The sequence below is a fragment of the Pempheris klunzingeri genome, chromosome 13 (assembly GCF_042242105.1).
Source record: "Pempheris klunzingeri isolate RE-2024b chromosome 13, fPemKlu1.hap1, whole genome shotgun sequence".
Classification (NCBI taxonomy): domain Eukaryota; kingdom Metazoa; phylum Chordata; class Actinopteri; order Acropomatiformes; family Pempheridae; genus Pempheris; species Pempheris klunzingeri.
The window spans coordinates 8,425,653-8,438,687 of NC_092024.1; the positions used below are offsets into that span (position 1 = coordinate 8,425,653).

At 40.7% G+C, this 13,035-nt stretch overlaps 1 protein-coding gene across 1 annotated transcript in view; it reads right to left on the bottom strand.

Annotated features, from left to right (window-relative positions):
* The window catches only part of alk (ALK receptor tyrosine kinase), a 304,575-nt gene that overhangs the window by 107,165 nt on the left and 184,375 nt on the right, over window positions 1-13,035 (bottom strand). Inside the window, exon 4 of the mRNA XM_070842064.1 lies at window positions 8,262-8,466. Within this exon, the coding sequence (XP_070698165.1) occupies window positions 8,262-8,466 (205 nt within the window). The remainder of the gene's footprint in view (window positions 1-8,261; window positions 8,467-13,035) is intronic.

Consider the following 13,035-nt stretch of genomic DNA (forward strand, 5'->3'; position numbering starts at 1 on the left):
GCTTTCATCGAGTGCTACCATTAGGTATCTATGTAACAGTTTGGTTTCTTTCTTTACAATGATCATTGTAGTCTTACAGAGCCTAGTGTGGCCATGTGAGCTTTTTCCTTTTAACTTTTCAGACTGCTTTGTTTTATTGTGAAAATTTGTATTTAAAAGCTTCATTTTCACTTTTTGATTTGCACACATGAATCAAAGATTTCCTATGCCCAGAATTAATTTGGCTGTTCATCAAGCTGTGGAGTTGTTCATTGTTACTGAAGCTATGATTCAGGACTGAAAAATGCCAGCCTTCAAACAAAAAAGGTGAGAGATCATTTTCGAAAATATCTCTAAGTTTAAGATACAGTGTTGTTATCTAGCAAACAAAAACCCATTGTATTACATTTTTTAAAATATTGATTTCTTTGGAATAATGTAATCAATTTTCGTTGACAGGGACAAGTCAAATAAGCATTTTTGAGAATGACACAGGACACACTGATCAATGGACAGTCTGCAAAAGAAATAGGCACATTTCAGTCAGTTTGCAGGTATTTATTCCAAATGAATCTGCAGCTGGTGCTGATCACTCCCATCAGTGAAATCCATGACACACGGCTGCCTATCTTTGGTCCTATATTGATTTTTATTGAGGGAAATACATGTCGTTAGCCAAACTGCAGTTTGCTACATAAAGCTGAAAAACCAAACAATTCTACTGCTGTGGGATGGGAAAACACATAAAAATGACAAAGAGAGGATCTCCAGTGAAATCATTCCACATATCAAAATGGAAATAAAAAATTCATGGCTACTGGTCAGAGCTCTTGTCCTCTTCTCTGACTTTTAAAGAAATGTGACAGCAGTGTCATTTTCACACAAATCAGACCATTGTTAAGCCAAATGCTAGGTCTGCTTGCACTAGACGTACGTCGTCTTCCTGCCTTGTACTTAAAATCCTTTTGACCTTTGTGCTATAAAGCAACGCTGTACATTTGAAATGCATCCAATATGAGATTTAGAGCTCACAGGTCTGTTGCTGTTGGCTCTAGATATAGCAATTATAGCAATGCCTCAATATGAATGATTTATTCATATTAATTTTTCTACATGTTTAAATATGGTTATACTGGACACATTTTTTGCCTGAGCAACTGCCATTTTTTTCCATGGTGAGAATAACAGTGCATACCCGCTATATACCTGACAGACGTACTCTTCATAACAGAGGCTGCGAGGAAGAAGAGGGCAAACAGGAAGAAAAAACACTATCTCTATCCCAGCATTTGCTTTGATGCAAAACGCAAATCACAGCAAAAGGCTTTTGTGAATTAGGCGCTAAGCTTTTAATGTCTGGGCTTGAAATTTCCTAGTGCTTTTGCCATAGGTGAAATTCAGTCTTGTCATAAAAACTAGGCCAGTGTTGCTTTTCCCAAATTTCACCTTCCTCTACTTTTGTGTAAAACTTCAGCTGTCAGGAATGTACAATGCAACTTTGGGGAAATATGATTAGAGATTCTTAGATGAGAAAGGAAGGCCTATGAACACAGGAGGAAGGGTGGGAATAAAAACCCTAATACCTTATGTAACCTGTCTGTGGAGAAGAAGAGGAAAAAAGATAAAGAGAGTGTGCATAAGAGGGAGAGGATTGTGGAGTATGCAAGCTGAGGATGACAAGATATAACTCATCTGTGGATAGGCGGTTTTTTTTTTCTTCCACAAGTGCCGATATGAGGCTCAAATGTTTCTTTTCTGAAGGTTTTTATGAAGTCCCATCGGGAGCTGCCACCAAAACACTACAGAGATATGTAATAATATTTTGTTGAGACAGAGAAAAATGTGTGTGTATGCGTGAGGAGGGGGGTAGGGGGAGCTCTCAGAGCAGCTCAGTAAGATAAATAGGTAGAAAATATGTAGCACAATATTTGAGATTAAGGTGTGTGCAATTATATGCAGTATAATCAGATTCTAATGTGAAATGCATATAATGTCTAACATAGTGTATATGGTTGCAAGGGTTCCTTTCATTTTCCTATCTACATTGTACTGGCTGTTAATGGAGTATTTTCCAAAAGCCCTCTGCTAAACACAGTGTGACTTTGACAGCAGTGCAGCATAAGGATGCAGCTACATAAGTGGTCAGCTCATGTTCAAAAGTTTTGAACAACTGGTCCAGTGTTTCACAAATACAATAATAGAGCTAAGAAGTGGCACCAGACACCAGAAGAGGCTGGCAGTGACCTCTGCTTTTTGTTTTTGTCTTCTCTTCCCTGTGTCAATTCCCCTAAAAGTTTTTTTTCATAGAATATTGACTAATGTGCAGAAAATTGCAGCCTTACCGAAGGAGAATGTATTAGCCAATGAAAATACGTCTGCTGCCTCCTTAACTGGAAAATGGTATATAAGGCAGCGAGAGTGGTTGTGGTTGTGGTTGAGTAGGCTGATGTTATAATGAGTGTCATTTACATTTAAAACAGCAAGAAAGCAAAGAAGGGTACTCAGGAGCCCGAGAAAGACGGAGATAGGGAGTGTGTCAAGAAATAAAAATGCATTCCTTAGATTCCCTGTTAGCCACTCTGCCTGAGCAATCACCCACAGTGCAACACGTCTACTCTTTTCTTTGCTTTGGCAGGAATGAAAAATGTCACAGTGTTTATGGCTCTGTTTATTACAGGTCAGATTCCAAATAGCTATGAGTGGTCACTTAAAGACAAAAAACAAAATCACTGTAAAATAATGATCTCAGCAAGACACTTAATGCCTTCTTAAAGAGCTAAAATGCAAAAGGTAAAGAAATCACACTTGGATCCAAAATGTAATTTCCAAGATTTTCAACTCCCACCAGTCAGTTCACTATGTATAGGTTAAAAAGAATCTTGGTTGGAATAAAAATATACGGAGCCTTGGGTCACGATGGCATGTGCGCCAGCATACCACATGGCATATAATGGCTCCTTCACTGTCCTTGATTCGTCATGTACAACACCACTGGCCAAAAAGCAGAAAACCAGAGTTCTAAGCTGCCTTCGTCTCTTTGCAGCCTTTCCTACTGGCAGCGCTCCCAGATCCAGAGCTATAAGGATCCCATCAGCCCTAGTTCTGCGGCGACCACGGTCCAAGAGCTGGAGGTCGGCTCTGGAGAGTACAAAGTGGAGGAGCGGAGGAGTTGTAAAGGCCTGCCAGGGATGAATGCACAGCTTTGCCAGTGAAGGGACCTTGAGGTGACCCATCTCTCTTACTCTAGTTTAGCGTCACTCATTGAAGGACCCACAAAACATGGCCGTAAGACATTCTCTGTGGGGTGGATGAATCATCACTCCTGTTTCATAGAGAGTTTTTACTGTGTGGGATCAGAGAAAGTGGCGCTGAGAAAATATAAAGTGAAGTTTGGATCATGGCATAAAACTTGGATAGTCCACCTAAATCAAACGATTCTGTGCACAGTAGTATTTAACTCAATGAGTGTAAAGCTACAGTAAGTTAACAGTAAAAATAATAATCATGACACCTGACTCTGCTTTTGAGAGCAGCTTGTTTATGATATTGTGCTTTTTTTTCTTGCAAAAGTTCAAGGACAAACATCTATTATCAAACCATTACACTCACCTGCACCAATGGAAGTGCTATGTTGTATAAATCATAAACCAATTACAGTCATGACAATGTGTTTATCATATTATAACAAATAGGTCTTGCTCAAATGACTAGTGAGAGTCTAAAGCGTCTTTCCGCGTTCTACTGAGCAAAATACACTGTTCATATTGATTTCTTCATTTTAATTTAGAAGCAAAGTAATGCAGCAGTTGACAATCATTCAACTTGGTAAGTGTGTCTGCTGTGAATACACAGGCGCATATGATGCCTGTGATTAGGCTGCTTTTTATTTCATTTATGGGACTGTAAATTGAATAATTAGGTTAGTGGAAAGAATAATCCTTTTTTTACTTTCACAAATTATAGCTGCCTCAATTTGAAATAAAAATGAAGCTGTGTTTCATCTTCAGCCAACTGTCTCTATTGTGTGGGACAACCTTTGTCGACGTACACACAGATTGTATCTACTGTTCTACTGTTATTTTTGGTTCATGTATTTTTATAGCCAACCGATTTTATACTACATACTCTAATATTCAGCAAATCATGTTTAGTTTATTCCTTTTCAAGCTTTAGTGATGTCCAAGTAATTCTTGTTCTCGTACACCACAGCTGTAGTGCTTTAATGTGCAGGCTTATAAAGGAGATAATACACAGTGCAGCTAATATTATATTATATTATATTATATATCACTTGCCATAATGTTCCTTACGAACGTCAAAATCTTGCACTTGCCTCCTTTGATGCTTCCTTCCCCCGCATTACACAGGCAATGGATTGGTTTTAAGATAGTACCGCTCTAATGCCAGGTTTTGAATGACATTTAACACATTCCACACTAAAGCCTGAGTGCATGTTGTCACACTGGGTGGTTCTCTATACCTACACATTTACTGCATTACATTAATGCATCTCGCAACTGAGGCCATTTGGTGCATGGAGTATTAACGCAAAGTGTATTAATTCCTAAACATACAATACATGTGCTGTATGAACTTCACTCTGCATGTGCACATGGATGTGTGTGTAACGGATGGGGTGTGAGGTAATGTTGTAAGAACACATAAAGTAGGACAAGGCAGAGTCCTGTGATGAGACACCCCAGAGGTGTAATGGATCCCTGTGACTGCTTCAGCCACCCCGCACACAGAACAAGACTGCCATGTTAAAATGAGAGAGATATTGTGCATGCATGTGCAAAGTCTGTATTAACACGCACAGTCCGTGTGGAGATTATACAAAAGAAGACATCACGCTGTGAATACATGCGCTCATCTCGCAGCCCTTCCCCCATCTTTCTCTTTCGATGCTGGCTGAGGCACTTGGGATGCTGACATTCACTGTGAGAGCTGACGCTGTTTGATGAGTCAAGTTCTTCGCTGCCCGCGTTCAGAGGTCCTAACTATTTTTCCTTCAGGTACATTATAAACTGTATGATGAAACCTGGGGCAGGGATTTGAGGGAAGACGTGATAAAATGCGAACCCTAAAATTGCACTTGCATACGGAGAGGACTTCTTCGAACTATGCAGTCATATGGTTTACTCGGGTCACGTGTCGACACTCTGCTTTCAGAAGCTGGTGCAGCTGGTGACTACGCTCCCTCTCGTACCTCCCATCTTCACACCGCCAAGCAGTTCCCTTAAAAGTAAGGTTGAAATGAATGAAAGATTAATATGTCTAATGGGCCAAACCTGGGCTTCATGTTGCATCACCACTGGCTCTCTGTCAATGTGACATTCTTCCTCAGACTGCATGTTAAAGTTTGATGTGTTGGTTTTGAGAGAACGGCAGAGCAGCAGTGTCTAGTTTATATTCACAAGTATCTGGCTCAAGTTTGGTAAGGTGAAACATTTGACTTGCACAGTAGTTAACAGCCCTGACCTGTTAGAATACTGCTGTCAGTCTAAAAAACTGCACAGACCATGTAATTTCACCCTGTGTAAACTGTAGTTTTCTCACAATACTCCACGGAAAAGCATCATTTATGTATAATTTTTTAATATCATTTTCAAAGCACTTGGAGAGGAAGAAGCATTGGCCATTGAGAATTGACTCTCAAAGATTTTTTTTGTGCTTGGACAATCCATCAGATGTGATGCAACATTAACGCAACGCAGGCGGTGGAGCTGCATTCAGGGGCTTCAAAAGCTCCCTCGGCGGCTGATGGCTGTAGTGGAGCTTGGATGCGTGTCTCAGAGCAGGGGTGCTCTGGGAAAGAAATTCAGCTCTGAGTTAATCAGAGACTTCTTAAATGAGAATTTGGCAAAGAAACAAAAGCCGAGTTGTTTAAGCTGGAGCAGCGACAGCAGTTATTGGGGGCATCCTTAATTTATTTTTAAGTCCATTAATAACTTCACTCTTAAGTAGCATCAGCAGTGAGGATGAATGGTGAAATATTGCAAGGCTGTGTGGGCAGCTTCCAGATAGTGCCTCGTTATTCCTACTCCAGGGGGAAAATGCTTGTGCTATGGATATTTTTGTTTCATGTGGACATGGCTGCTGTCTATTTTTCAACATTCATTTTAAGGAACAGTTTAACGGAAAATGAATGGCATGAAGCTTGATGCATTTTAATCTACCTCCAAGTAAGGGGAACCTTGGTAAATGACCATTGTGTACAAGGATGTTTTGTTTGCCTCTTGGCTAAACCTGAGCTAAATGCCCTGACTACTGAATAAGGCAAATGTGTCAAAACATGGGATTAAAATTCAAAGGCAAACGCTAGGGTTGGCAATTAGTAAGCCGCCTGACTCTTCCAATGTCTGCGGGTGGGTCCCCTTGCTTTTGTTTTTGCCCCCTCTTTTTATGATGCGAGCGTCCTCCCGTCGGAGCAGAAATGCGGGGAGTTTGACTGAGCGAGTCTCCAAACGGCATAGATGGTGTGGGTGGATGGCAGCCTCTGACTACAAATGAGAGCACACAAACGCACATTCTAATCCGTCACACATGTAATGAGCGCGTCCCTGCGATGATCCCTTAAGACATACCAGTGTGACTATTCGTATAAACACACACACACACAAGCGTTAGCGAGCATTCACTCCCACACACGAACGGCAACAGAAGAGAGGGGAGATGCATAGAGCATGACATTCATATGATTCCAATGCCCCTAAGAGATTACACACACAAGCAGTATGAAACATGTCCTTAGCAGCGCACTGAGAGTTGCTTTTTTTGCAACTGAATAGCAGGCTTGCCGACGTGTACAAAACAGCTATGAAGGCAATAAGGAAGACAGTATATGAATATGAGTCCACACAAAACATTGCACGCTCTCAGCATCCCCTCTTCATACCTCTGCCATCAGGAAGAAGCCTATGTGCCCAAGTGCAACTATCATTTGTTTCAGCCTCCATCAAGCTGCTGAACTCTAAAGCTAAATCTTGCATGCAATAAATACACAAGCCCTTTAGCACTTTTTAAAGTGGTTGTTAATGTCAAATGTATAATCCGATGTCTCTTATGTTTTAAAGATGTTTTTTTTTTTTATGCGAAGTAACTGACCATAGCACCAGATCACTCTCATTGCAAGGTCACTCTGTCGGGTGACACCGACCTGTGTATGAGATGTCTCATATAGCATCTGTATGAGACACACAAGAGCAATGTAGCATAAAGAGCGACAAAGTGTACGTAGGGAGGAGGCCGGTGTAGATGGATGGACACAGGACTTTCACTAGGATGTTCATGTCCCTTATGAGACCAAAAGTCAGCGTTGACATTTTAACCCAAACCCTGATGTTTTCATAAACTTTACCAAGTAGTTCTGAAAGAAATTGCAACCATTTCACAAGGTTTGGTTCGCCTGCGGCAATATTACACACTCAGAGGCCAGTGTGTCTCATACAGATGCTAAAGAAGTGCCTTGTATGTCAGGAGCACACACCAAAGGGCACCAGTGTTTGACAACCTGGGAATGAGAGCGGGTTGGTAGTACTCTGTCTAAGACAAATTTCCTAGAGGACAGTAAAGTTTACTCTCTCTGCCTCTCTTTGTATTCTGCCTTCCTACGCATGAAAACAAAAGTACAGCTATGCTTATAAAAGCTGGGAACACATGGATATGCCTACACATATTAAGAGAAGAAAACTTTTGAACTGAATAATATCCTGGCCTGTGTCATTCTGTTGTGTGAAACACATATCTCTGCAAAGCCTCCAATGAATGAGAGAGGCACAGACCTGGTGTTAATTCAGGATTAGTCACAGAGGAAGGTTATATGAATGCAATAATTGCTGATTGGTGCCCAGCTGTTGCAAAAAGCAAATTACACGTGTTTTAAGCAACCTATCTTTCTTTCTTACCCAGCCAGCCAGCCTTCTCTCAGTCTTATACCAGCCACGGATAACAAGGCTTTAAATGAGAGTGCCATCCCTTGATGGATAACTCTGAATGTTCACCACCTCTACTTCTAATGAAAGACATGTACACAGGTCTGTGCAGAGTATTCACAATAAAGCTCTTGGCTGGAATGCAAGAATCCAGCTCAGTGAGTCACAGCAAGACGGTTAGAAATCCCGTAAACAAAGCTGGTAAAATGTGCTACAAGAAAAGTTACAGATGGATAGTTATGACTATCAGGCACTGGTGGGCTGGGGCATCCACTTCATGGTTGCCTATTCTCCTTACAGTTTTTTTTGGCTTCTAGTGTGCTGCATGTGTGTAAAGCAAGCACTTACCCTGTGATGCGAGGCAGCGTGTCAGTGGAGAAGAGGGCAAGTGGTGGTTTGTCCCGCTCTATGAGCCATGTGGTGTATTGTCCACTTTGCTTGGGGTGGAGGAACACAGACATGTCCAGGCTACAGGGACTCTGGCCCCCCCACAGCCAAGGACTCAGCACCCAGGGGCCGCCAAAGGCTGAACCGTTCACCCAGAGGAACTGACCTGAGGGAGAGAGAACACCAGAATGGTAGAACACAGAGTGCCACAAACAGGATGTACTAATAAAAAAGAACAGGAGACACCGGATCAGAGACTCAAAGATTTTGTAGCTCTGTAGGAAGAAAGAAAGCTTGAAAATTCGAACCTCGTGAACATTACAGTATGTACAGGATCCAGATGAGTGATGGGCTATGATTTCAAATAGTTTTAAGGGCTGCGAGTAGCACTTGATGAAAATGCATGAAATAAAGCTGCTTTGAAAAAGAACAGCCAATGACAACCCTTTCACAAAAAAGAGAGGGGGGTAGTGGGTGAAAAATCAAAGCACAGTTTTCTTCTAGCTTTGATATGAAGTCCCATTTCACTTTCAAACCTATTGCACTCATTCAAGCAGGAAGTTCATCAGAAGCTGAAAGTTAGTTGTGTGTGTGTGTGTGTGTGTGGTGAGGGAGCACAAAGAATCTTGACTTGAAAGGAGGAAAATCCATTTTTAATACATTCAGTTAAGAAAAGTAGTGTTGATGAGGGGGACGCTAAAAAATGCAACGCAAAAATCTTGCCAAATAGGTGCTTTTTATCCCTTAATTAATCATTCTCAGCGACATCAGGAGAAGCTCATCTTGGATGATTCCTGTTTGTCAGCGTAGGGGGTCAAGAGACTGACTTCCTGCTGCAGTTACAGTTGCAGAAATAAATCTGGAAATATTTTTTTTTTTAACACGGCTGGTTGATGTCATACTTCTACTTTCCTTTTTTAGTTTGTTTCCATTTCCAGGCTGCACTTGTGCCTCTGGATAATATTAATACGAGCTTCCCAAGGGTCAGATTGTATCAAAGTGTGCTTCTCTAACTGGGACACACGTGTCTCCTTGTGTATGTCAGCCATTGCGTTCAAACAGTCATTAGTTAGTGTGTGCAGTTTGTATGTTGTTACTCGTCAGACAGAGGAAAGATGGGACAATAAAGCTGTACAAACTCCTGATGTTTGGCATGGTGAGAATACAAGTACTATATATATCCATCCACTGTATATACTATATATTATAACTAATTATGTTTGCAAGAGAAAACTAATTTTAACTGAGCGACACTGATTCCTATGAATGTAAGATAGCTGCAAGATCAACATAAAGACGACTTGAATGAATTTGAAATAAAAGTCAACAGAGGACATCATTATAGACATAGTCAGAGGGACCTCAGGCCATTAGTCTGTGTCTGTATCTGTACTCTCACCTTTTTCTAATATTGTGACTCCCTCTTTTTTTTTTTTTTACCCTTGCCTAATATGTGTTTTCACTTAGACCCAGAGGTTGCTGGAAAAACCAGTGAATTTGGAGGCCTTCAAATTGGAGTGCTCCAGTTAAGCCTCATTTGCGCTCCCTTCCACATTTGCATTTTTCTTACACACAGGGTCCAGACAATTTGGCAAGGACAGCACAAGTGCTTACAACATGTTTTCAGGCAATGTGGACTGCGTGCATTTTGTACACACCCAGCAGCGATCTGATATAAAGGGTTTAAGACTCAGCCTGGAAGGGCTTTGGGCCTGAAGGCAGAAACCTATTAGCTCTTGTTTGCCAGTCCAAATAAGACGAAGAAATACCTGCTTGGGAGCAATTATCGGCAGGGTACAAATTATAACGGCAAACTGGAAAGGAAAGACTGCAATTCCATTAGTAGATTTCCGCCTCGGCTTCACCTGTGAGTGCTGCTGCCAAACAGAGCTCCATGCCCTCATTTGCTGCATCACACCGCCCGGTTCAATTGACTGTCTGCACCAGTCTGCGTAGTGTGATATGATCAATGATGGGGGGTTTAAGCAGTATAGACAGAGATGGTGAACAACTCAACAGCTTATATTAAAAGCAGCCTGCGTAAAATACCATAATACGTAAGGTTCATGATAGCACCTGTCTCACAGATTAGTTTCCTTCATTTAATGGTGACGGGGGACCAGCTGGAAGTAGGCCCACCTAATAATCTTTCTATAATAATTATAATTAATGCAGGAAATGTTCACTAAAAACAATTACATGACATGGTTGCTGGAAGGAACTTTTAATAACCACCAATCTGGATGGTTTTTGTTTAACCCACTAGCACTTGAACTGTAGTTAGCCTGACTTGCTGCAGTTGATGGACTTTGTTGGAGGCAATTTCTCATTCATTTGAGAAGTTTAGCACAATCAACAGTGTTTATAAAATGGCACTTCATTATTGACCCTCTAAGGAAACAGACAAGCCCCCCCGCAAGAACAAGCAGAAACATTTCAATACAGAGTGATAGTTGTTTTCTGTATCACTGAATCAAACTGGTAAACACTTTTCTTCGCTCTCTGTGCATTTACAGATTCAATCAACTGAGGCTCTTGTTGACATAGTATACCAAATCAGACGAACTACTGGCGAGAGCAGAATTCCCTCAGATAATAAAACTGCAGCTAAAGGCCTGAGAGAAGGAGGAAAACAAACCATTCAAATTGTATTCTCTGCCAAATCCTCTTATAGCATAATGTATTTACCCAAGGCTAGTGCAAGCTTTTTGGGGTCCCAACAGTTTGACTGCCTCACATTTTAATTTACAACTCATTCTTTGCTGCAATATCATGACAGGTTCCGCTGTAGAGAGATGATGCATAACTATGTTCAGCATGCTGATAAACAGCCCTCTTGTGATAATGTATTGTTGTTGATTTCTTCTTTAAAATGATTATTCTGCCACAGTGATTTCAATTTGTAACCTGCAGTAACTAATTTTTCTGCCCATTTAGGGGAAGCGGAAAGAAGTTGTGAACACAACACTGGCATATCATCACCTGTAATATTCATATGGTGATTCATTTGGATTCCTGCTTGTGTCTTATCTCTAGTTTAGCCCTCTACCAACCCCAGAGGGAAATATCTGGTACTTTAAATGCTAAATGATCCTCTATGTTCATCAGCTAGTCGCTAACTTTGTCTGTCAGCTGTTTGGTGATGAGCAAGTAGTGTACAGTGGGTTTTGCTCCATAAAGCTTAGGGGAGTTTATCAGTATGAGTGACCCCTTTCACAATGCTTTTACTTTGTTTTTAAATTGTCATATGATACATTGATTATGGATGCTTTTAACTTGGTGTTAAGGAGGCGTTTTTATGGCGCAAAAGAAGAACTTGCTAACTTGAAGACAATTAGATTAAATGCTATCTGTAGGTTTTTAAATAATAACATTGCAGGTTATATCATACAGCAGTTCATCATCTGCTTTTAGAGACTCTGCTTTTGGAGAAATTACAAATAGTCTGGCCATACATCCTGTTTCCAGAAAGTACTTTTCAAGTCCTCTTTAAATTGACAGTATAGATCACACGGTGGCCTTCTCTGGAGCCGATAATACCAGTGACAAAAAAGAATCTGGAATTGCTGGGATGTTGGTCCTCAGGTTATCAGCCGCCTTATAGAGTAGTAGCACCAAAAATGTCCCACCCTGCTGCAAGAATGCAGCATCTTTGCACCACACCTAATGTGTGATCGCCAGGGGATGCAGCTTGCGCACAGCCATGTACAGTACAGGTAAACCCACAACTGCATTGTGGTTGTAGTTTACAGGGATTTGGAGTTGAAGCCACGTCAAAGTAGATTCAGGTTGTTCAGGGATCAGCCATGCATACAGTGCGGTATAATATTCTTCATTTCAGATGTTTGGCTGTTAAACGTTCAGTGAACGACTTGAAGAGCAGGTAGCACCTACAGGTAACAGGCAAGGCAAGGTTTTTTTTCTGACCTTACTTCAGCAGAAACACATTGTGCATTATTCATATGAGTGATTTCACATGCTTTTATTTTGTGTTGTGTTGTTAAAGTGCAAAACTCTATTCTGAGAATTTATTCTGATACACATAGAGAGGTAGTAGGTGTGCACATCATGGTCAAAATTGGGTATTATTTGATTAAAAACTTGCATTGATAGTTAGATGTGGCCTCATTGTCCATTTGACATGATACAAGATTTCTATTTGTGGTCGATAAAATGCGCATTTCATTTCAGACTTCAGACACATTTAATTGTGCTGCATTAGCAGAACCAGAGGAAAGTGTTGGTAGCCACTGGAGACACAAATACAAAGTGTTTCCTCTTATTAGTTTTGCTTTTCTGTCACAAGGCCAAGTCCCATGGTCGCTGATTTGGCCCAAAAGCTAGTTACTTCATATTTTTTCTTGTATCATTACAAAATGAGCAAGCATGAATATGACATATGGACCTGAATGTATTGTAAGCAGGCCATTTATGACAGGAACTTTGCATCGCGTCTCATAGTAGAATACCTGATACCTGCTACACAGCATTATTCATCAGACCGTGTTATGTATCACACCATCAGATTAAATTGTATTAGCATTTTTGAAGTAACAACCATAACGCACAGGCATGTGACAACTATCTGGTGACAGTATTTGGAAAAGAAAAACCAACAATACACAGAGCAAATAAATAAGTAAATAACACAAATAGGTAAAGACACACAAGACAATACCAAATGAGTTAAGGGCAATTTAATGTTTATTCATTTTATATGGAAAATATCAACAAT